At 39.8% G+C, this 25,211-nt stretch overlaps 1 protein-coding gene across 4 annotated transcripts in view; it reads right to left on the bottom strand.

Moving 5' to 3' along the window:
- Window positions 1-25,211, bottom strand: part of ASH1L (ASH1 like histone lysine methyltransferase) — a 319,672-nt gene that overhangs the window by 174,067 nt on the left and 120,394 nt on the right. For all 4 annotated transcript variants that reach the window (XM_066261892.1, XM_066261891.1, XM_066261895.1 and 1 more), the window contains one exon: window positions 8,665-8,766. In XM_066261892.1, the coding sequence (XP_066117989.1) occupies window positions 8,665-8,766 (102 nt within the window). The remainder of the gene's footprint in view (window positions 1-8,664; window positions 8,767-25,211) is intronic.

The raw sequence follows: 25,211 nt of genomic DNA, 5'->3' as shown, positions 1-25,211 counted from the left end.
GTGCCTGATTTTTCTATTTTAAAATTTATTGAAAAAGCTTAGTGCCCTGGCTGGTTGGCTCCGTGGTAGTGCGTTTGCCAGGCATGTGAAAGTTCCAGGTTCAATTCCTGGCAAGGCTCACAGGAGAAGCAACCACATGCTTCTCCACCCTTCCCCGTCTGTTTGTCTGTCTATCTATCTATCTATCTGTCTATCTATCTAATCTTCCCCTAGCTCTCTTCCCCTCAAGCAAAGTTGGTCCCGGGTGCGGAGGATGGCTCCATGGCCTCGCCTCAGATGCTAAAATAGTTTGGTCACTGAGTAATGAAGCAGCAGCCCCATGGGCAAAGCATCCTCTGGTCGGAGGCTTGCTGGGTGGATCCCAGTCAAAGCTCATGAGGGAGCCTGCGTTTCTGCCTCCCTGCCTCTCACTTAAAAAAAAAAAAAATTTAAAAATAATCTTAGAAAAAATATATTAGCCCTAGCCAGTTAGCATGTTGTCCCAAAACACCAAGGTTATAGGGCAGAACTCCAGTCAGGGCATATATGGGAAGCAACCAATGAATGCACAACTAAGTGGAACACACAAATGAATGCTTCCTCCTCTCTTTTTCTGGAAAATCAATTTAAAACATTCTTATGTCATTCACTTACATCTTTTCTTCCACTTCCTTTTCAAATGCTATTATTTCTTAAATCTCCATTTCTGTTTTCATCTCAATTTACACTTTGTCCTTGGGCAATCTCATTCAGTCAGATTCAAGTTTATATATAATGCTAGATTGGTATCTCTACCATGTCTCTCAAAGTATCATATAAACCACTACTTGCAAGTGGGCTATCCAACATCTCCATAGAAATAGCACAAAGTCAGTTCAAACTTAATATATCCAACCTGAAGCCATTATCTACTGTCTTTATGCATTTGTTTAACCACACTCCACTAAACTGTAATGTTTTAGCAGTTTCCTAAAAATGCATATGTGATAGGTAGATTTATTATTCATAAATATTTGCTGCCCCCTCCTTCAATAGGATTATACTTTCCACACCACATTGACTTAAGATTTAACCATGTGACTTGTTTTGGCATTGAAATGTAAGAAATAACATGTTACTTGAGTAGAAATTTTAAGAGCCAGTTAGTGCTTTACTATGATCCTCTTCTACAAAACAAGCAACATTCCAGACAGAGGCCACCCTATCAGACAGAATCCTAGGGGGAAGACAACATAAAAAAAACCCGTGAGCCTGACCAGGTGGTGGCACAGTGGATAGAGCGTTGGACTGGGATGTGGAACGACCCAGGTTCGAGACCCCGAGGTCGCGAGCTTGAGCGCAGGCTCATCTGGCTTGAGCAAAAAAAGCTCACCAGCTTGGACCCAGGGTTGTTGGCTCCAGCAAGGGGTTACTCAGTCTGCTGAAGGCCCACAGTCAAGGCACATATGAGAAAGCAATCAATGAACAACTAAGAGGTCACAACACGCAACGAAAAACTAATGATTGATGCTTCTCATCTCTCTCCATTCCTGTCTGTCTGTCCCTGTCTATCCTTCTGACTCTCTCTGTCTCTGTAAAAAAACAAAAAACAAAAAAAACCCCGTGAACAAAAACTAAGACTTTGTTGTTTTGTTTTGCCTTTATCAGAAGTAGGGAGAGACAAAGAAACATCGACGTGGTTTGGTATGTGCCCTGACCAGGGAACTGAACCACCAACCTCCGCTCTCTGGGACAACGCTCCAATCAACTGAGCTATCTGACCAGGCTTAATTTTACTGATTGAATGATTCTTAGAAAGACAAAGAAAGGAAAGAGGGGGAGGAAGGGAAGCATTTATTTGTTCCACTCAATTGTGCACTCACTGGTTGCTTCCTGTGTCTGCCCTGACTGGGAAGCAAACCTGTTACCTTGTCCTTTTGAACAACGCTCTTAACTGAATGAGCTAACTGGCCAGGGCCAAAATAAGCCTGTTTTTATTTATTTATTCATTCATTCATTCATTCATTCATTCATTCATTCATTCAGTATTTTTCTGAATTGAGAAGTGAGGAGGCAAAGAGACAGACTTCCGCATATGCCTGACCAGGATCCATCCACCCAGCATGTCCACCAGGGGGCGATGCTCTGCCCATCTGGGGTGTTGCTCCGTTTCCTCAGGAACCATTCCAGCACCTGATGCAGAGGCCATGGAGCCATCCTCAGTGCCTGGGCCAACTTTGCTCCAATGTTGGAGCCTTGGCTGTGGGAGGGGAAGAGAGAGAGAGAAAGGAGAGGGAGAAGAATGGAGAGGCAGATGGGTATTTCTCCTGTGTGCCCTGGACGGGAATCAAACCTAGGACTTCTGACACTCTATCACTAGGCCAAGTGGCCAGGGCCCAAAATCAGCTTTTGTTTTATATTTTCTTTTTTATTTATACATTTTACAGAGGGGAGAAAGAGGGAGAGAGAGAATGAGGAGGCAGAAGCAGGAAGCATTAATTTCCATATGTTTCTTGACCAGGCAAGCCTGGGGTTTCAAACTGGGGACCTCAGCATTCCAGGTCGATGCTTTATCTACTGCGCCACCAAAGGTCAGGCACCCTTTGTTTTAAGCTACTGAAATGTTGGCAAATTTTTAAATTTTTTTTTTATAATAATAATACCCAATTTATTTTTTTATTTTATTTATTCATTTTAGAAAGGAGAGAGAGAGAGGGAGAGAGAGAAACAGAGAGAGAGAAGGGGGAGGAGCAGGAAGCATCAACTCCCATATGTGCCTTGACTAGGCAAGCCCAGGGTTTCGAACTGGCGACCTCAGCATTTCCAGGTCCATACTTTATCCACTGCGCCACCACAGGTCAGGCCGGCAATTTTTTTTTAGCATTCAAATCTAGCCTATTCTGATTGATACAAAATATTAAACAATTTTTACATTCCCTATTCAAATTCCTTCAGTGGCTTCCAATTGCTTTACCTTCAAATGAATAAAAACATAGCTTATGTGATATTTTCCTTATTACTTTTACAGCTTCATTTCTAAACACCATCACACAATACTTCTTGAACATTATAATATCAAATGATGTGTTGCTCTCCATAAATACCATTCTATTTTAGTTTTGTGCCTTTCTTTGGACATGCGGTTATCAGTGTGTAAAATACATTCTTACCCTTTATTTTGCCCCAATTGTCTAATCAAATTATAGTAGTATATATGTCACATCTTCAGGAATATCTTCTTTAGTCAATCCAAGTGGTTAGTGCTCTTAGTTTCCCTGTGTCTCATAATATTTTGTGCTCTCATCTGTTAGAGACTTTAACACAATTTTTATTAGTGAATATGTCCAAATCTTTGAGGGCAGGAACCTTACCTTATTCATGCTTGTATCCCCAGTGATCAGTACTCATAGTAACCTCCCATAAATAGTTATTTGAATGAATAAAAGTCTTATATTAAGAGAAACTTTGTGGATATAGATATTATTTCTTTGGTTTCCTAAAGTAAAATATTTTCTTCATTTAATATGTCTCTTACTGAAATCTCATTCTTTTCATGGGTGACAATCTTTTTTTTTTTATAAAAGACTAAATGGTAAGTATTTTAGGCTTTTAAGGACACATTATGGTGTCTCACATATACTTTTTACTCTCCCTTTAATGCTTTAAAAAAAAACTTTATTCATTTTAGAGTGGGGAGAGAGAAGGAGAGAGGGAGGGAGGGAGAGAGAGAAGAAGCGGGGAGGGGCAAAAAGCGTCAACTCCCATTATGTGCCTTGACCAGGCAAGTCCAGGGTTTTAAACTGGCAACCTCAGCATTCTAGGTCAATGCATAATTTATCCATGTGCCACCACAGTCAGGCTCCCTTTAATGCTTTTAAACAATGCTTTAAAATGTATAAACAATCCTCAGCTTGAGGGCTACACAGAGAGACCTTGGACCACATTTGTCCATAGGGTGTGTTTGCTGAACACTGATCTAGACCGACACCATCAAAACTAGTTACTAACTATACTACCTGAGTTTAAAAGACCCTTTGAAGTAGTATAAAAACAAAGCACTATGAGATAATCAATGCTGTTAGAATTCCATTATATTTTTTGGCACAAAAGTATTAATAAAAAGTTTCCAATATGTTAAAAATAATCATCAAATAAATTCAACTAATACCTATTGATATAATTTGGCAGTGAGAACTTGTGCTGATGAAGAAATTAAATTTTCTGACCGTAAGTCTCAAGTGATCTCCTAATCAAAAGCACTTGGGTAGAAATCTACAAAATGAATAATCACAATTTAGGTTATAACCTTAAGACTCAAAGTCATTGTGGAGAAATGTGCCTAAAGAGATGTACAAATTCCACTTCCTTTTTTTTTTTTTTTTTTTTTCATTTTTCTGAAGCTGGAAACGGGGAGAGACAGTCAGACAGACTCCCGCATGCGCCCAACCAGGATCCACCCGGCACGCCCACCAGGGGCGATGCTCTGCCCCCCAGGGGGCGATGCTCTGCCCATCCTGGGCGTCGCCATGTTGCGACCAGAGCCACTCTAGCGCCTGAGGCAGAGGCCACAGAGCCATCCCCAGCGCCCGGGCCATCTTTGCTCCAATGGAGCCTTGGCTGCAGGAGGGGAAGAGAGAGACAGAGAGGAAAGCGCGGCGGAGGGGTGGAGAAGCAAATGGGCGCTTCTCCTGTGTGCCCTGCCGGGAATCGAACCCGGGTCCTCCGCACGCTAGGCCGACGCTCTACCGCTGAGCCAACCGGCCAGGGCTCCACTTCCTTTTTTGCCTGTGGTTAAAATAGCCTACTATGTTTGTTTTCTTCTAAGATCCTCTGAAAAAGGTCTTTTCAACCAATATCATGAATTTTTTTAAAAAGTCATTTGTTAGTGGTAACATGTTGCCCATAAATTTGGTGGTGTGGGGCAAATATTTTAGAACTGAATGAAAGAAAAACACATTAAAATAGCTTTTATGATACAGTTATATATATATGACTAATCACTTTCTTGTTTAAAACTTCCAATGGCTTCTAAGTGTTATTAATAAAGCTATACATAACTGATCCCTTCTTTCTTTACAGCCTCATATTTGGTCATTGTCTTTGCTCAACCACACTGGTTCTTTTGTTTAGTTTCTTGAACTCACTTTCTTCCCTTTACATATATTAATGCCTGGAATGAAGCTATTACATTCCTCATCTATCCTGATAACACTGATAGATAAAAAATGACTTCTTACTCTCTAATCCTCAGTAAAGTTACCATACCGGTATCTCCTCTCTCTGGCTTTTGAAAACACACATATTATCAATAAGAGAAAACAAAAAGCATAACCTAAATCTAAGTATAAATTATATAAATATGTTGTTATACCTCATTGGGACATTATGTGTATATATATATATATTTATTTTATTTTATTATTGATTTTAGATGGAGGAGTGGGGGAGAGAGAGAGTAAGAGAGAGAGAAAGCCCTGGCCGGTTGGCTCAGCGGTAGAGCATCGGCCTAGCGTGCAGAGGACACGGGTTCGATTCCCGGCCAGGGCACATAGGAGAAGCGCCCATTTGCTTCTCCACCCCTCCGCCGCGCTTTCCTCTCTGTCTCTCTCTTCCCCTCCCGCAGCCAAGGCTCCATTGGAGCAAAGATGGCCCGGGCGCTGGGCATGGCTCTGTGGCCTCTGCCTCAGGCGCTAGAGTGGCTCTGGTCGCAATATAGCGACGCCCAGGATGGGCAGAGCATCGCCCCCTGGGGGGCAGAGCACCGCCCCTGGTGGGCGTGCCGGGTGGATCCCGGTCGGGCGCATGCGGGAGTCTGTCTGACTGTCTCTCCCTGTTTCCAGCTTCAGAAAAATGAAAAAAAAATAAATAAATAAAAAAAATAAAAAATAAAAAAAAGAGAGAGAGAAAGGTGATGGGAGAGGAGCAGGAAGCATCAACTCATAGTTGTTGCTTTTTTGTATGTGCCTTGACTCAACAAGTTCAGGGTTTAGAATCAGTAAGTTCAGCATTCCAGGTCAATACTTTACTCATTGTGCCACCACAGGTCAGGCATATATTACTGATTTTAAAAGTTGAGGTTAGAGGCTCTGGCCCGTTGGCTCAGTGGTAGAGCATCGGCCTGGCGTGCAGGAGTCCTGGGTTCGATTCCCGGCCAGGGCACATGAAGTGCCCATCTGCTTCTCCACCCCTCTCCCTCTCCTTCCTCTCTGTCTCTCTCTTCCCCTCCCACAGCCAAGGCTCCACTGGAGCAAGGATGGCCCAGGCGCTGAGGATGGCTCTGTGGCCTCTGCCTCAGGCGCTAGAATGGCTCTGGTTGCAACAGAGCAACGCCCCAGATGGGCAGAGCATCACCCCCTGGTGGGCGTGCCGGGTGGATCCCAGTCGGGCGCATGCAGGAGTCTGACTGCCTCCCCGTTTCCAGCTTCAGAAAAAGACAAAAAAAAAAAAAGATAAAAGTTGAGGTTAGAAATAAATATTAATAGAGATTCTTTTTACAACCTAAAAATGTTTTGCATATCTGAGATTTGTGAATGCTACTTTGGAAACTATGACTTTACTAACAACTTTATATAGTATAACTAAGTCTTTATTATAAACACAACCTTTACTTCAACTCAACTTTAAAAATCTCTATTTTTGTGTCTGCCTACTCTTGCACCTATCATTTTGAATTATTCCTTCTGGACTATAGTAGTCTCTACCCTTATAAGCCGTTTTGCTTTCCACAGTTTCAGTTACCTGCAGTCAACTATGGTCCAAAAATATTAAGTGGAAAATTCCTGAAATAAACAATGTATAAGTTTTAAATTTCTCAGTGTTATGAGTAGCATGATGAATCTCCTGTAATCCTTCTCTGTCACACCCAGTATGTGAAATATCCCTTTGTCTGGTGTATCCATGCTGTATATGCTATCTACACCTCATTAGTCACTTAGTAGCATTCTCAGTTGCCAGATCAACTGTGCAGTACTGCAGTGCGTGTGTGCAATTAGCTGTTATTATACTACTTAATAATAGCCCCAAAGTGCAAGAGTAGTGATGCTGGTAATTGAGATATCCCAAAAAGAAACCATAAAGTACTCCCTTTAAATGAAAAGGTGAAAGTTTTTAACTTAAAGGGAAAGAAAAAAAATCATATACTGAGGTTATAAAGATCTATGGTGAAAATGTATATTCCCTCCAAAAAATTGTAGAGAAAGAAAAAGAAATTCATGTTAGTTTTGCTGTTACATCTCAAATTGCAAAAGCTACAGGACATGGTGTGTGATAAATACTCAGTTAAAATGGAAAAGCAATAAATTTGTGGGTAGAAGACATGAATATAAAATATATATATATATATAATTCAGTACAATCTGTGATTTTAGGCATCCACTAGGGGTCTTGAAACAGATTCCCTGTGGATAAAGGAGGACTACTGCACCTTTAGCTGGACACAAACGGGTAAAAAAGGAAGACTATTATACTGCTCACAAAAATTAGGGATATTTCAAAATGAATATGGAGTGATATAAAATAGGAGCATTTGCCTGACCAGGCAGTGGTGCAGTGGATAGAGCACTGACTGAAATGCAGAGGACCCAGGTTCAAAACCCCGAGGTTTCTGGCTTAAGCGCGAGCTCACCAGCTTGAGCGAGGGGTCACTGGCTTGAGCATGCGATCATAGACATGACCTCATGGTCACTGGCTTGAGCCCAAAGGTCGCTGGCTTGAAGCCCAAGGTCTCTGGCTTTAGACCAAGGTCGCTGGCTTAAGCAAGGGGTTACTTGCTCTGCTATAGCTCTGGGGTCAAGGCACATATGAGAAAGCAATCACTGAACAACTAAGGAGCTGCAATGAAGAATTGATGTTTCTCATCTCTCTCCCTTTCTGTCTGTCTCTATCTTTCCTTCTCTTTGACTCTGTCTCTGTCAAAAAAAACCCACAAAAACATTTGATTTTTTTAAATTAAACAAGATCAGCAAAGCAAAAAGTTGATTATGCAAATGAGTTGTAAAACCAACTTGTATTTCATTGGTGAAAATGCCCTATACAGAAGGCTGAAAGTACAGGAGTACCTGCACTTTCCCTGATCTCCTAATTTTTGTGAGCATTTTATACTGTCTCAATATACATTATTACTGATTCTCTCATCCAAGAGCCAATTTTTTTTTAATTAAGTGAGAGGCAGAAAGGCAGAAAGAAGACTCCTGCATATGTCCCAGCCAGGATCCATCCAGCAAGCCCTCTATCCAGTGGGGAGCAGGGGGGCTCTGTCCATCTGGGGCTGCTGCTCCGTTGCTCAGCAATGAAGCTATTTTAGCACATAAGGTGAGGCCATAGAGCCATCCTCAGCGCCCCGGACCAACTTGCTCATTCGAGCCATGGCTGTGGGAAAGGAAGACAGAGAGAAACAGAGAGAGACAGAGACAGAGAGAGAGAGAGAGAGAGAGAGAAGGGGGAGGGGGAGGGGTGGAGAAGCAGATGTGTGGGGGTTTCCCTGTGTGCCTTGACCGGGAATTGAATCTGGAACTTCCACACGCCAGGCCAACGTTCTACCACTGAGCCAACTGGCTGCGGCCCAACTTTGTTTTGTTTTTTATATAATATTATATAAGTCAGTATAAATAATATTTTTTATTGTAAGTATACAATATATTTTAAGTCTATTCACAAGTAACAGATGGAAAATTATCTTCAAAGTCTGGTAAAATGAATAGTACTTGCCTGTCGAAGAAGTACTTTCAGATAAAGACCTCTTCCGGGTAGGGCTACTGTTCTTGCTCTCTGATGGTCGCTGGGAAGAGTTATCTAAGGTTGGTTGGGAACCTGGGGAGACAGGAAAAGATAGAAATCATAGGAAAATACAAGTCTAAAAATAATGTTAAACCATTCTGTGTTAGCACTGTAACATTTTAGTTGTTGCCACTGCCATTCCCTGTAATAATATTATTTTTAAGCTGACAATAAGAGGACAATAAGCAGAGGACAAACCGCACTAGATGTTGCTGACAGAATTTCACAGGTTTCATATACATAATTTATCCTGTTAGGTTAACAGAGGGAAAACTAATTTTAGTGAAAGAATGATCAGAATAAATAATTGAGTTTTTAGGTATTACTACATGAAACATAATTGAGATATTAATAAAAATCACTAACAATATTCTAATCAAATATTCCTGATTCTTGATTCAAATTTACCATATAAACTAACAAAATTACAATGCAACATGATGGTTTCATTTAATAGAATTAGAGATGATAATTAAAGTTAGATCTAAAATCTATATACCCTATCTAACCTACAGAAGTCATTTTCATATCTTATGATTTTCCTCTGCACCATATACTAAAGTGATTAATTTATCCACAGAATAGCATAAACCGCCTTTAAAACTGAACATTTAAGGTTCTTTTGTTTTGTACGTAAAAACTCATAAAGACAAAGAAACTCAATTTCCTTTCAATATGTCTCATAGTTTTACCAAAACCCCAAGTCAATGCAGCATAATTAAACACATCTCTTATTCAAGATAAAAAGTATGTCATTCAGGAAAGATTATTTTCCCGAATAAAATATACTTGGTTCTCACTGGATTCCTTATAACCTAAAACACTAGCTGTTAAAAATATATAAATAATGTCCATTTCATATTTGCCAAAAAACTAGTAGCACTCTGAAATTTTTGAAAAACATTACAAATAAAAAGCCTTACATATAACTGGAGGCACAAAAGGGAAAAGAAATCAAATACCTGAAGATGAGATTTTATAGATCTGCCTCTAAATGAGAATTAACTCATTAATGAAGAAGTGAAGGATAATAACTCCTTAATGAAGAAATGAAGGATAAACTGAAGAACTGAATATAGCTAAGTTTCTAGTGTCTCCCTTTCTCTAAGAAAAACAGTAAACCATGAGCTTTGTTTCAAGTAAATAATTATCTTCAATCACTGTAAATATTCTTTTAGCATTGTTCAGGTGAGATAAAAGACAAGTTAGATTTCTAGGAAATTGATGTTATTTCTGAAACACAGTGATGACTAATGCAAGACCTAATCTAGAAGCAAGACTGTTTATTATTGAATCTTAAAAATAGATACAAAGGGATTTTAAAATCCCCTAGACTGTGGTTCTGATGAGATAGGATTTCCATTACACAGCTAAATATAATACAACACCTAAGAAATAAAAACCCAGGCATCAATGAAGACATAACATTTATTTTTCCAGTATTAATAATGGAAAATTTATGTACTGGACAGATAAATATTTCCTACTCCGACACACAGCCAGACAGAAGACAACAGTGGCCAAGAAGCTTGAGACATCATTGAACTGTGTTTAGCATTATTCTCCTAATAAATGGGCACACAATTTTAGATTGAATGTCAAGAAAAGAAGGGGTTGGAGAGCACTTTCTATAAAGTCCTCTCTCTCAGCCATAAACTAACATTTACTGAATATAGTTTATATGTTTGGCACTATGCTAGATATTGTAGAGGTGGGGGAAGAGATGTAAAAACAGCATAATAGCCTATGCCCTCAAGGAGCTTATTTAGGGTCTTATATGTCAGCATGTATTACATTTCAGGTGGCATTTGTGCCATCCATTCTTGAGCTCCGTCTTCAGTTTCTAGGCTATTTGGTAAGGTTTCCCATATTTCTTGGTCATCTTCAAGAAATTCTTGATGAAGGCTTCCGCTATACCTTTGATCATCAGGATATCCTAAGAATCACCCTGCCTAGCCTCACCCACCTCAGGGTAAAAGAGAGTACAGGCACTTTCTTCAAAGCTCCTTCTTTTGATGGCATCTGGAGCTGCAGAGGAGGCAGTGGGAGGTGGAATGGGGGTCAGATCCCCGGAGATCGTTATTGGCAGCATTGTACAGCAATTCCTGAGAAACTGAAACAATTGAGAGAGAGATGGCTTAGCTTCCTTAGCTTCTGAGCCATTTGTCATTTCCTGAAAGTAATGGTGGCCAGCAACCTATTTTAGGATTTAATAGAAGATTAGATTAAAACTTCACTCAGGAAGGTTCTCATTTTTCATTTTTGAAAGTCTGTTTGAATTCCTTGTTCAAAGAAAGCAGAGATGTTCTTGACAATATTCCATGTTTAAGGGAAATAAAGCTGTATCCCTGAGACAAAGATCTCTAGGGCTTCATAATCATCAGGCTAGACCCTTATTTCATTTACAATGCTCAAGCAGTAAGAGAATGAGGTTACCCGAAAAAAGTATTACTTAATGATGTAAAGCAACCAAGTTTTGGACTGGAAAATGATGATACTTATGAGCAAGAGGTAGCAACCTACAAAAGATGTTCAAAAGCATGTTAAAACTGAGCTAATCATATGAAATCTACAAACATCATCTCTAATACTGCCAGAAGTATACTGTTTTATAAGTGCCATTATGCAGTTGGGTGGGTGGGGAACAACAAGATAATACCCAAAGAGAACAAGCATATCCATTTCAAAAGAGGCCAATATATCTGTGTTTCAAAACTAAACCAATGTAATGCAGAGTGGAATAGTGTTAACATGAACTACGGAGTAAGGCATGGTGAGTTTGATTCCTGACTCTGCTACCAATTAAACTATAAAATGTAGGGAAGTAAATATATTTATACTTTAATGTTGGAAAAATAAAGCACTCTCACTCACATCTGCCTAATTAGGAACTAGAACTAATCTAAAACATCAAGCATTTCTCTTAAACATAAAGAAGTACTAGTAAAATGAGTGCAAGTGGCCTGACCTGTGGTGGCACAGTGGATAGAGTTGACCTGGGAACACTGAAGTCCCCAGTTCGAAACCCTGGGCTTGCCTGGTCAGGGCACATATGGGAGTTGATGCTTCCTGCTCCCCCACCCCTCTCTCTCCCCTCTCTAAAATGAATAAAGTCTTAAAGATTAAAAAAAAAAAGTACTAGTAAGATAGGTATCTCCAATGCTGGTAGGTAACTGCAAAGTTGGAAAAGCTCCTATGCAGTGAATCTTTTAAACTTTTTAAAAAAATTTAATGATTTCAGAGAGAGAGAAATATAGATTTGTTGTTCCATTTATTTATGCATTCACTGGTTGTTTCTTGTATGTGCCCTGACTGTGGGACTGAACCTGCAACCCTGGAGTGCCAGGAGGATGTTCTCAGCAACTGCTGTACCTGGCTAGGGCCCTGAAGTAAATCTGCTAATTCATTAATTCTTCACCTTCTCCAAGGTTGGGATTATGTTCAATATTACATCAATGTAAAGCCAGTATATATGGCCACCATCACAGCGGCCTGGCCCATGCAGGTTCACATTAGAGTCGGACAGACGGTAATGAAACAATGGAGCCACGAACTGGTGGGCCATTAGCTTTAATTCTAGCTTGCACCCGGCAGGCAAGTAAAAACACACACTGGGCTCCAAAAAGCTACTGACTTATCCGAGTTTCCTAGAATCAAAGGTTTCTAGCTCACTAGCCTCATTTTCCTTTGTTCCCCATCTCCTCCTCTCTATACAAACTCTGCACTAACTGGCTTCTCTTTCAGCATTCCGCCATCTTGGCTGCCTCTCCTCTCCTCCACGTGGCATTATTCTGCTCTCTCCTCTAATACTTATCTCAGGAACCAAGAGAGCAAGCTCCTGGTCTGCCCCACTTTATAGTGCAGAAATCAAAACTTTAATCCAATATAGAAAATAGGAAAGTCTCTAATACAAAGTCACTCATCTGAGGCATGATGGGATTGCACCACCCCACATCAAAAAGGGTGGGAAAGGCTTAGTCCTAAAACCAAGACCCAGGCTACAAGGATCCTGCCTGCCCACAGCCCGCCCCCAACACATTAATATCACCTGGACAACAGGCTTCCATGTGGGCAGCGCCATCTTTAACAAAGTGAGCATAATATATTTTATCTGCTCAACAATCAATAAAACCAGATGTGTCCAAATAATGAGTTAGAACTTGGAGGTATCCCTGGTACACAGGAGAAAGTAGTGGGTTTTTTTTTTTTCTATTTTGCTCTTTGGTTCTTCTAAATCATGGTTCATTCCTCAGAGGAGTTACTGTTTTCTTGTTGTCTCCATAATGTGAAAACAATTTGTTCATGTCTCATCTGTAGTCATTTCAGATCTGCCTGAAGGGATATGTGAAGACTCTCCACTACTCAAAGGACAAGAAGTTTGTATATTATATTCCAGTTCAAGAAAATCAAATACTTCCGTAAATAATAAACATGAAGGACATATAATTTTAGATACCAGAGAGTTTCCATCATTTCTCACTTAATATAGTATAAAATCAAATAACTAAGCACTTTAGAAGTAAACAGAATATAAATGGGAATTCCTTATTTCTATTGGGTAGAAACACTACTGAATGTCTCATCACACAGACAACAGCTTCAAAAATAAGTTTAGAAATTCTACATGCATAAATGAAGGAAGCAGAAATTATAGATTAAGCACAAAGGTAATACCTAAATAAAACTGGACTTCAACATAAATGTAAGTGATTACAACAAGAAAAAAAAATTTTTTTTCAGTTAGAAAAATAGAGGCTTTCATGTAAAAGAAGAAAGCTGACTACTAGTAAGAAAAACTGAAAATAGAGAATCAGAAAATCGGGATAATAAAAAGGGAATTAAAATTTAAAAGCAAACTTGGAAATGTGAGGGAGCCCTGGAAGTTGTTTTGATAGTAGGATCTCTGGATTATATTTGGTTATTATTCAATGAGTTTTTAAAGATTAAGACAGGCTCTATGTCCAATTAGACAAAAAGGGAAAAGATGGTATGAAATCATGATTAAGAATGCCAGAAAGTTGAGAAAATAAAAAAGAACATAACTGGATTTTAAAGGGATAAGAATCTGGACATCTTCACATTATACACAACAATGAATGAAAACCAAGGTGATGTTCTGAAGTTAATCTGTCACAAGCAATCTTGATTGACACACAGGAGGAAATCCAACAAATCTAAGATAAAAAAGGAATACTGCATTTACATGGCGCCTGGGTATTAGGATAGTCAAATGGACAAAGGTATCAGCATAAAAATAGAAAACTCCCACTGATAACAGTGTCTAAGCAGGTGAGAAAAGGCAGCACAAAGAAAATAGTGTAATAAAGAGGCAAATTACTTCATTGAAGCCCTGAGTAACTTAGATAACAAAACAAGAAATTTCCAAATGAAGTTAGCAAAAAAACCCCACAGTGATTGAAACCAACAGCTGTTAGATAAACGTGTATTTCTTTAGTCTAAATACACAATTAAAACTTTCAGAACTTAACATAGCATGAATTTTGGTCACAGAAGTTTGGGTGTTCAACACGAAAGACCCAAGTCACTATAGAATGGTTTCAATGAGTAGGCTGTTTGATGTTTCTAATGCCAGATATAATTTTGGGCAAACCAAGATAAAACAGAGTAAGTATGCTAGATTTGCAAGGATACTATGCAATGGTAAGTTCAAAGATGAGAAAAATTTATTATACAATAACATTTAAAACAAATATCTAACACTTTTAAATCACTGCTTCCCACGAACACTAAAACAGCTGCAAATTTTTAACTTTTAAAAAAGAAATTCCTCTTCTATCTTTTGTAAGTCAAGGGCTATTGACAGTGGTTGTTAAACAATAAATGAATCAAAACTGGTTATAAGAAAAATGGACACCACAGTAAAAGAATATAAACATAAAATACCAACCTATTCAGAAAAATCTGATCAAATTTTTTTTGTTTCAAGTTCTGAATCCTTTGCTAAGTTTCACAGTTCATAGTAGCCCTGAAAGCTTCTTCTGAACAAGGTGACTGTTAAGAGCTGGTTCCACAATAAAAACAGCTGTTTCCAATTGTGGGAAGTACATTTACTGGAAGAACTATATTTTATCTGACTCACCAATTAAACGTACTATGAGAATAATTCGGAGCCTATGTTTGTGATTTTTAAACTAAAAAGTGTTTTCCTCCTTTTAATTAGGCTTTATTTGTAATACCAATATCAGATCGTTCACTGAAATGAAATTCCCAAAACTGCACTAACCACCAAAATCGATTTTCTAATTTCATCTCCATATGTTCATACTTCACTTACAGGTGTAGCTTACACACTATGCTAGAAAAAATGTGAATAATCAGAAAATTCTGAAATGCTTACATTCTTCAGTTTAAAAAAACAAAACATAACAAACCTCAGTATACTAGCTTCTACCACTATGCTTATACAGTGTATATCCTTTTCCTAAACAAAAGAAAATTTACCTCTAATTTATTCCTGGAGGACAAAACAGTTATCAACACCTACAATAATTTGCCACTGTCTGCTTTTTCTGTAATTTGTAAATGTAAAAATATTACATGATACTGCTAGCCCCATTTTTTAAATCAGGTTGCCAATTTTGGCCTATGTAGCCAGGCATGAGTTGAAAAGCTAAAAAACAGGAATGATGTATGTACTTGACACTATAGTTCAGAAACTCTTTCTCACTAGACCTGTTTTAGGCTACCTAACACAGATACTTAATAGAATTAGCTTTCAGGATTGGGTGAAACCAGAAACCTGGTGTCACTTAAACTTGTATAATTTCATTTCATTTGAATCAAGCTAATTTTAGACTCAGTATATAAGACTATTTAACTTAAAAATAAACAAGACACTAACCATGATATGCACATGATTTATACAACAATTTGACATTATTCTTTTTATTTTCTTTTTTACTGAATTTACCAGGTTGACATTGGTTAACAAAATTACACAGGTTTCAGGTGCAAAATACTACAACACATCATCTGTACACTGTATTGTGCTCAACCTGTTATTCTTTTTAAAAGTTTATGAGATTTAATTTGCTTAGTCCCAAACTGCTTGAGTGATTAAGTCAATTTGAGTCACCATCTATAAAAGGACAGGTTAAATGCCTTACTTCAGACAACATATGAAGAACTATTATTCCTGCCTGTGTGCCTGATCTGATTTCATTTACTTTTCCTCAAATCTGCATCAAGCCTGACTAAGCGGTGGTGCAGTGGATAGAGCATCAGACTGGGACGCGGAGGACACAGGTTTGAAATCCCGAGGTCGCCAGCTTGAGCGCAGGATCATCTGGTTTGAGCAAAGGGTCAGTCTGCTGTAACCCCCCCTCCCCCATTAACGCACATGAGAAAGCAATCAATGAACAACTAAGGAGCTGCAACGAGGAACTGATGCTTCTCATCTCTCTCCCTGTCTGTATGTCCCTATTTGTCCCTCTTTAATTCCCTGTCTCTGTCACAAAACCAAAATCTCTGATCAACATAACTTATCGAGTATGTTTTATTCCAACTAACATGAAGTAACTCCTTCAATAACTCCAGTACCTACCTGGTACATGTAGTTATTACAATATTATTGACTGTATTCTCAATGCTGTCATTTTTTATCCCTGTGACTATTCTTAAAAACCTTTTGTACTTCTTAGCCCCTTCACATTTTTACTCATTCCTCCCAACCTTTCTCCCATCTGGCAACTGTCAATATGTTCTTTTTATCTATGCGTCTGTTTCTGTCCTGCTTGCTGACTTTGTTTTTTAGATGCAATTATTGATGAATGTGTATATATTGTCATTTTATTGTTCTTATTTTTGTATATATTTATTTTCTTCTTAAAAACAACTCTTTAACATTTCCTATTATACTGGATTGGTATACTGGCTTAGCTTTCCTTGTCTGGGAAGTTCTTTATCTGTCCTTCAATTCTAAATGATAGCTTTGCTGGGTAGAGTCATTCTTGGTTGTAGGTCCTTGGTATTCTTCACTTTGAATATTCTTGCCACTCACTTTTGGCCTACAAAGTTTCTGTTGAAAAATCAGCTGACAGTCTTATGGGAGTTCCCATGTAGGTAATTGCTTTTTCTTGCTGCTTTTAAGATTCTGTCTTTAACATTTTGCATTTTAATTATGTGTCTTGGTGTGGGCCTCTGGATTCATATTGTCTGGCAATCTCTGAACTTCCTGGACTTGTATGTCTATTTCCTTCAACAAGATGGGGAAGTTTTCTGTCATTCAAGTAAGTTTTCAATTCCTTGTTCTGCAGCACCTACATGATGTAAATGTTAAGGCATCCTCATTTAAAAAATTATTTTGCTGTTCTGATTGTCTTTTTGCTTCCTTATATTCCAAATTGCTGATTCGATGCTTGGCTTCATCTACTCTGTTGATTCCCTGTAAATTATTCATTTCAATTTAGTGTATCCTTTATTTCTGATTGGTTCTTTTTTTTTATGGTTTCCATGCCTTTTATGCTGAAGTTATAACTAAAATTCATTGAGCATTTGTAAAACCAGGGTTTTGAACTTAACATCTAGTAGATTGCCTGTCTCCATTTTGTTGTTTTCTGAAGTTCTGTTCTGTACTTTCATTTGGGATGCTTCTTTGTTGCATTTTGGGAGCCTCCATGTTTGTTTCTACATACTAGGTAGATCTGCTGCATCTCCCAGGCTTTGTAAAAGTGGCCTAATATAGTGGGTTTCTGGTAGGTCCAGGGGCATAGCCTCCATGACCACCCAAGCTGGGCACTCAGAGTGCACCCACTGTGTGGGTTGTGTACACCCTCCTCTTGTAGTTGAGCCTTGATTGCTATTGACATGTCAACGGGAGGGATTTACACCCAGGCCAATAAGCTGCAAGCACTGGGTGTGTCCACTGACTACTAAGGAAGATCATAAGTGCAGGGACTCACCCCCCCCAGAACAGAACATACTTCAGCAGGACTCTGGTGCCCAGAGTTTGCCCCTTGAGTGTGTTGCTTGTGAAGGTGGCTAGGTGGTGTAGTTTCTACATGGTCTGAAGCAGACCACGCAGTGTGCTGGCTCTGGGATCTGCCAGAATGTGCAGCCAATGTATGCTGCTTCTTGTGTTCTGCCCAGGGCGGTTCAGCATGAGCTACAAAATGATTTGCAGATGGGTGCTACTTATGCAGGACTTGAAGGTGAACGGGAAATGCCAACCTGTGAACCAAGGCCAGCTGCTGCTAGTATTATGGGAGCTACTTAGTAAGAGGTATGGGGCTTGCTGAGGCCAGATGCTACTTAGTTTCAGAGATCTTAGGAAAATCTGAAGCATAAGCAAAGACAGGCCATTCCTATAGAGAGAAACCTGAAAACGGCTTGGATGGGCCCAAAAAATAGGTGGGGCAAAGCTTCAAGGAATCACCAGGGTAGGGCAAACAGTATGACCCAGATTGATAGAGTCTCAGATATGGCACGTACTGGCCAGCTTGGGAGGCGGACTCATCAAAGGAACAATGGCCTCTGACAACACTTCAGGAAGAAAGCTGCCTGCTCCCCCTTTCCCCCCTGCTCTCCTAAGGGACAATTATCTCCTGATGCTCCTCCCCATGTGTCTCTGATGCCTTTCAAGCTTCTGCCTGAGCGCTGGAGTTTAGAGGGAGTGCCTGTGACTGTTCTGTAACTACCAATTTGTACTTCCTCATCCTTCACCTTTTTTACCCCAGTCCCTAACTGACCAATCAAATGACAACCATCATTTTATTCTATCTCCGAGTTTGTTCTTGTTCTGATTGTTCATTTTTCAGATTCCACATATAACTGAAATCAAATGGTATTTGTCTCTCTCTGACTTATTTCACTAACCGTAATACCCCTTGAGTAATACAGATGTTCATGAATGTTCTCGTGCCTCCTGACCATCCAGAGTATGATCGTATATGTGTAAGACAACATTAAAAAAAGGCAAATGTTCTTCTTGTTTCCATAAATTTGCTATCAAATAAACATAATTTTAAGTAAATAAAACTGGAACTGAAACTAATTTCATTTTGGGGGAAAAAAACACACCTCACTCCAGGGGGTCAGTGAGCATGAAAAAAACTCAATACTTAAAGGGTTAAGTCCATCCATGTTTGTTGCAAATAGTTAAGATTTTATTCATTCTTTTTTATGGCCAATATTCCATTGTATATACATATATATCACATCAGCTTTATCCAACCATCTATTGATGGGCACTTAGGTTATTTACATATTGTATATGCAGATGGTGGTTACTATATATGCAAATGTCTTCATTCTCTTATTACAGCTTTGTTTTAAAGTCTATTTTGTCTGCTGTATTGCTACTTCACATTTTTTTTCATTTGCATGAAGTGTCTTTTTCTATCTATCCCCTTACTTTTAGTCTGGGTGTCTTTCAATCTGAAGTGTGTCTCTTGTAGATAGCATATGTATGGGTCTTGTTTTCTTCTCCATTCAGCCACTGTTTTTTGATTGGAGGATTTAATCTATTTACATTTAGCATAATTATAACTACACTTAATACTGTTATTGTCACCTCATTGTTTATATATTTTATTTTTTTCTTTGTGTTCTTAAAGAATTTCCTTTAACCTTTCTTATAATACTAGTTGGTTAAAGATGAACTTGAGCTTTCTTGTCTGGGAAGCTCTTCATCTCTCCTTGGATTCTAAATGATAGCATTACAGAGTAGAATAATCTTAGTTGTAGGTCCTTGTTTCTCTCTTTTTTTAAAAAAAAAATTTTTTTTATTTATTTATTCATTTTTAGAGAGGAGAGGGGGAAAGAGATAGAGACAGAGGAGAGAGAGACAGAGAGAAGGGGGGAGGAGCTGGAAGCATCAACTCCCATATGTGCCTTGACTAGGCAAGCCCAGGGTTTTGAACCGGTGACCTCAGCATTTCCAGGTCGATGCTTTATCCACTGTGCCACCACAGGTCAGGCTCTCTCTTATTTTTAAGAGAAAGGAGGGGAAATAGAGAGACAGACTCCCACATGTACCCCAACCAGGATCCTCCTGGCAACTCCCATCTGGGGCCGATGCTTGAATCAACTGAGCTATCCTCAGCACCTGAGGCTGATACTCGGAACAAACAACTTATCCTCAGCGCCTGGGGCTGACACTTGAACCTATCGAGCCACTGGCTGCGAGAGGGGAAGAGAGATAGGAGAGGGGAAGAGAAGCAGATGGTCACTTCTCATGTGTGACCTGACTGAGGATCAAACCTAAGCGTCTCCACACTGGGTCAACGTTCTATCCACTAATCCAACATGCCAGGGCCAAGTCCTTGTTTTTCATCACTTTAAATATTTCTTGCCAATCTCCTCTGGTCTGCAAAGTTTCTGTTGAGAAATCAGCTGACAGTCTTATGAAAGTTCCCTTGTATGTAACTTACTGCTTTTCCCTTGCTGCTTTTAGGATTCTCTTTTGATTTTTTTTTTTCCATAGGCAGAGACAGACAGGGACAGACGGACAGGAACGGAAAGAGAGATGAGAAGCATCAATCATTAGTTTTTTGTTGCATGTTGCAACTTCTTAGTTGTTCATTGATTGCTTTCTCATATGTGCCTTGACCGCGGGCCTTCAGCAGACTGAGTAACCCCTTGCTGGAGCCAGCGACCCCGGGTCCAAGCTGGTGAGCTTTTTGCTCAAGCCAGATGAGCCCGCGCTCAAGCCGGTAACCTCGGGGTCTCAAACCTGGGTCCTTCCGCATCCCAGTCCGACGCTCTATCCACTGTGCAACCACCTGGTCAGGCTCTCTTTTGATTTTTAATTATGTGTCTTGGTGTAGGTCTCTGTGGTTCTCCTTCTTTGGGTCTCTCTGCACTTCCTTGACTTGTAGGTCTATTTCTTTCACCAGATTAGGGAAGTTTTCAGTCATTATTACTTCAAATGTCACCTATCAACCTTTTCTTTCTCCTTCCAGTACCTCTATAATGCAAATGTTATCCCAGAGTTCACTCAAAGTATCCACATTTAAAAACATTTTTAAGGCCTGGGCCAGTTGGTTCAGTAGATAGAGCGTTGGCCTAGCATATGGACTTTCCGGGTTCAATTCCCAGTCTGAGTACACAAGAGAAATGATGATCTGCTTCTCTCCCTCTTCTTCTCTTGCAGCCAATGGCTCAACTGGTTTGAGTGTTGGTTCTGGGTGTTGAGGATACCTCAGTTGGTCAGAGGAGCAGCTTCAAGTGCTAAAAATAGCTCACCTGATTCGAGCATTGGACACAGACAGGGGTTGCTGAGTGGATCCTGGCTGGGGCACATGCAGGAGTCTATGTCCCCTCCTCTCACTTAAAAACATTTTTTAATTTTCTTCTGCTATTTTGATTGGGCGTTTTCTACTACCTTGTATTTCAAATTATTGATTCGATTCTCTGCTTATTCTAATCTGCTGTTGATTCCATCTAATGTAGTTATCTTCTTCTTTTCTTCTTTCTTTTTAATGGTTTTATCTGTGTAAGTTCTCCCTGACTTCATCTATTCTTCCTTTAAATTTGAGTCTCCTTATAACCAGTGTTTTGAACTCTGTATCTGGGAGACTGCTTACCTCCATTAAAAGTTTTTTCATTTATTCATTTTAGAGACAGGAAGGGAGGTTGGGAAGTGAGGGCCAAGGGGGGAAAGAGGAAGGAAAGAGAGATTTTTATTGTTCCACTTATTTAAGAATTCAATGGTTTTTATTTTATTTTAAATTTTTATTTATTTTATTTTTTTATGACACAGAGACAGAGACAGAGAAAGGGACAGATAGTGACAGACAGGCAGGAAGGAAGAGATGAGAAGCATTAATTCTTCGTTGCAGAACTTTAGTTGTTCACTGATTGCTTTCTCATATGTGCCAACACCTGGTCAGGCTTTAATTTTTATTTAGTGATTTTTTTTTTTATTTTTTATTTTAGAAAAAAAAGAGGGAGGGGGAGAGAGAGAGAGAAGGAGGAAGAATGGAGGGGAGGAAGAGCAGGAAGCATCAATTTATATTTGTTTCTGGTATGTGCCTTGACCAGGCAAATCCAGGGTTTTGAACCAGCATTCTCAGCACTCCAGATTGACGCTTTATCCACTGCACCACCACAGGTCAGACTCATTGGTTGATTCTTGTATCTACCCTCACAGGGGATTGAACCCACAATCTTGGCACATAGGGATAATGCTCTAACCCAGTGGTCCCCAACCCCCGGGCCACGAACCGGTACCAGTCCATGGGCCATTTGGTAGCGGTCCGCAGAGAAAGAATAAATAACTTACATTATTTCCGTTTTATTTGTATTTAAGTCTGAACGACATTTTATTTTTAAAAAATGACCAGACTCTCTCTGTTACATCCGTCTAAGACTCACTCTTGACACTTGTCTCAGTCACGTGATACATTTATCCGTCCCACCCTAAAGGCTGGTCCGTGAAAATATTTTCTGACATTAAACCGGTCCCTGGCCCAAAAAAGGTTGGGGACCACTGTTCTAACCAACTGAGCTACCTGGACATGGTCCCTCTATTTTTGTTTCACTCTTTCTGTTTTGTTTTGTTCTTTCATTTGGACCATGTTTGTCTGTCTCATTTTGGCTGCCTCCCTGTGTTTTTTTTTATGCATTAGGTAGATCTCCTAGTCTTTGCATGGTGGCATTAAGTAGTAAGTGTTCTATGGGGCCCAGTGACACAGACTCCCAAATGACCTGAACCAAGTGCTCCAAGGGTGTTCCATGGGTGTTGGTTTTGTGTGTCCTTCTGTTGTAGTTGACCTCTGATTGATGTTGGTACTTCATTGGGTGCAACTGACCCTCACGCTCATTGGCTGTGAGGACTGTCCATAACTACAGTATATAAGCTGTTATTTGGGGGCTGACCCCACAGAGCAGGATTTGCTTTAGTGGGCTCTGTTGCCTGCTGAGTTCCCCAAAGAGTGTGTCATTTGTGCAGCTAACTAGATGGTGGTCTAGTGTCATATGAAGCTGACCATCACGTTTATTGGTTCTGTGGACCCTTGGGAGGGGTTCTTGTCCAGGTCTAGGGAAGCAACTGCCTGTATCTGACCCAGGGATATCTGATAGAAACTATAAAATGATCTGTGGTTAGGAGTTGACTGTGCTGGGCTTGAAGGCACCTTGGAGAGGCTGGCTGTCACTAGTGCCTGGGGTCACTTAGCAAGAGGTATGGGGCATACAGAAACCAGCCACAGCTTGTCTGGGGTTTGCAAATCTTTGAAAAATTTTAAAGAAGTCCATACTGTAGGTTGAGGCTGGGCACTTGTGAGAAACAGTTGCTGAACAAGGTTTGGGATGGTGTGCAGTTTGGGTATGGCAGTTCTCAAGGAAATCATCAGCACAGTGAGACAAATGTTGTTAACCAAGTAGATGAACTCAGTTATGGCATCTGCTTGCACCTCATGGCTATGTGGGAGAGGGCTCAATAATGGAAAAACTGTACCTGCCAACACTTCTGTCTGGGAGAGAGAGCGGCCCAACCAGCTCTCGCCTAGAAGCCAAACAACTCAGTTCCTCCCCATATGTCCCTGGAGCTTCTTAAGCTGCAGTCCCTTCTTTGGAACTCAGGATTAGTGTGGACAATCAAGTCTGTGCTCAGGAACTTTAAGAGGACAACTGGTCTATAGCAGACAATTGTCACCTGGATGGAATCCCTGATGATTTTCATAGCCAGATATTGTAGGGACTCCTCTTACCAGTACTGGTAATTCTGGCCTAGGAAGCCTGGGGATCCTCCCTCCTCAGGAAGGACCTGTACAACTAAGATCCTCCTTCTGATTCTTAACCACCACATGTGAGGTGAAACCAGCCTGTTTTGAGTCTCTGCACATTCTACCAATCTTTTTTTTTTTTTTTTTTGTATTTTTCCGAAGCTGGAAACGGGGAGAGACAGTCAGACAGACTCCCGCATGCGCCCGACCGGGATCCACCTGGCACACCCACCAGGGGCGAAGCTCTGCCCAGCAGGGGGCGATGCTCTGCACCTCCGGGGCGTTGCTCTGCCGCGACCAGAGCCACTCTAGCGCCTGGGGCAGAGGCCAAGGAGCCATCCCCAGCACCCGGGCCATCTTTGCTCCAATGGAGCCTCGGCTGCGGGAGGGGAAGAGAGAGACAGAGAGGAAGGGGGGGGGTGGAGAAGCAAATAGGCGCTTCTCCTATGTGCCCTGGCCGGGAATCGAACCCAGGTCCCCGGCACACCAGGCCAATGCTCTACCGCTGAGCCAACCGGCCAGGGCCCCTTCTACCAATCTTATTGTGGCTTCTACTTATATCCTTAGCTATAGGAGTTCTGTTTACCTAGTCTTCAGGTATTTCTCAGGGTGGTGGTTCTATAATTTAGTTGCAATTTTCATGCAGTCACGGGAGGAGGCAAACATAGTATTTACTTCTCCATCTTGACTGGAAGTCTCTAGTAATCCACTCTTAAAAAACACTAAACTGGTTTTGGAATAATTTTAAATTTACAGAAAAGTTGCAAAGACAGTACAGAGCAAAAATTCTCTTTCTTTATCCAACGTCTGCTAATAATAGTGTCTAACATAATTATGGTACATTTGGTAAAACTATGAAACTAAAATTCATATAATTGTTCCACTTATTTCCTTCTCATGTTTGAGTTCAATTCAGGATATCATGTTTTATTTAGTTGTCATGTCTCCTAAATCTCCTCTGATTTGTGACATTCTCAATCTTTCCTTGTTTTTTAACGTCCTTGATACTTTAGTGGAATACTAGTCAGGATTTTAAAAAAATGTTTTTATGATTACTCTGGGGTTATGGGTTTATGGAAAAAATATCAGAGGCTTAAGTTCCTGCCTAACCATATTAAATCAAAAAGTACATGTTACCATGATTTATTATTGGTGAGGTCAACCTTACATTTGGTTAAGCTGCTATCTGCTAGACTTCTTTAATATAAAGTTACTATTTTTTCCTTTACATACTCTGTTCTTTGGAATTAAGTCACTAAATACAGTCCATAATCAACAACAAGAGAATTAAGTTCCACCTCTTTGAATAGTTTACATACATCATAAGAAAGATGTGTCCTGTTCCTTCATTTATTCATTTAATCAATCATTTACATAAATTGGCATGGGATCATGGATATTTACCTTATTCTTTAGGTTAGAATCCAAAACTGTTATTTATTTTGTTGCTTAAATTGTTCTAGTTTTGGCCCTTGAGAGTTGTTTTGGATAACAATGACATGAAAATAATTGACAATTTTGTAATACAAAGTATAATAGTTTTTTGGACATTTAAAGAAGATACCAATTACTGTATAATGAGTATATCTTCAAGTTCTGTATAGAAAAAATATCAACTGAAGACAACGAAGGTCAATTTAAAATAACATGATATTGCCCTGGCCAAGTAGCTCAGCTGGTTAGAACATTGTTCTTATACGGGTTTGGTCCCTGGTCAGGACACAAAAATCAACGAAGGAATGGATAAATAAGTGGAACAACAAATCAATGTTTTTCTCTCTCCCTCCCTTC

The sequence above is a fragment of the Saccopteryx bilineata genome, chromosome 2 (assembly GCF_036850765.1).
Source record: "Saccopteryx bilineata isolate mSacBil1 chromosome 2, mSacBil1_pri_phased_curated, whole genome shotgun sequence".
Taxonomy (NCBI): domain Eukaryota; kingdom Metazoa; phylum Chordata; class Mammalia; order Chiroptera; family Emballonuridae; genus Saccopteryx; species Saccopteryx bilineata.
Note: the sequence above shows the minus strand (reverse complement) of the source record. Positions and strands in the feature narration are given on the sequence as shown.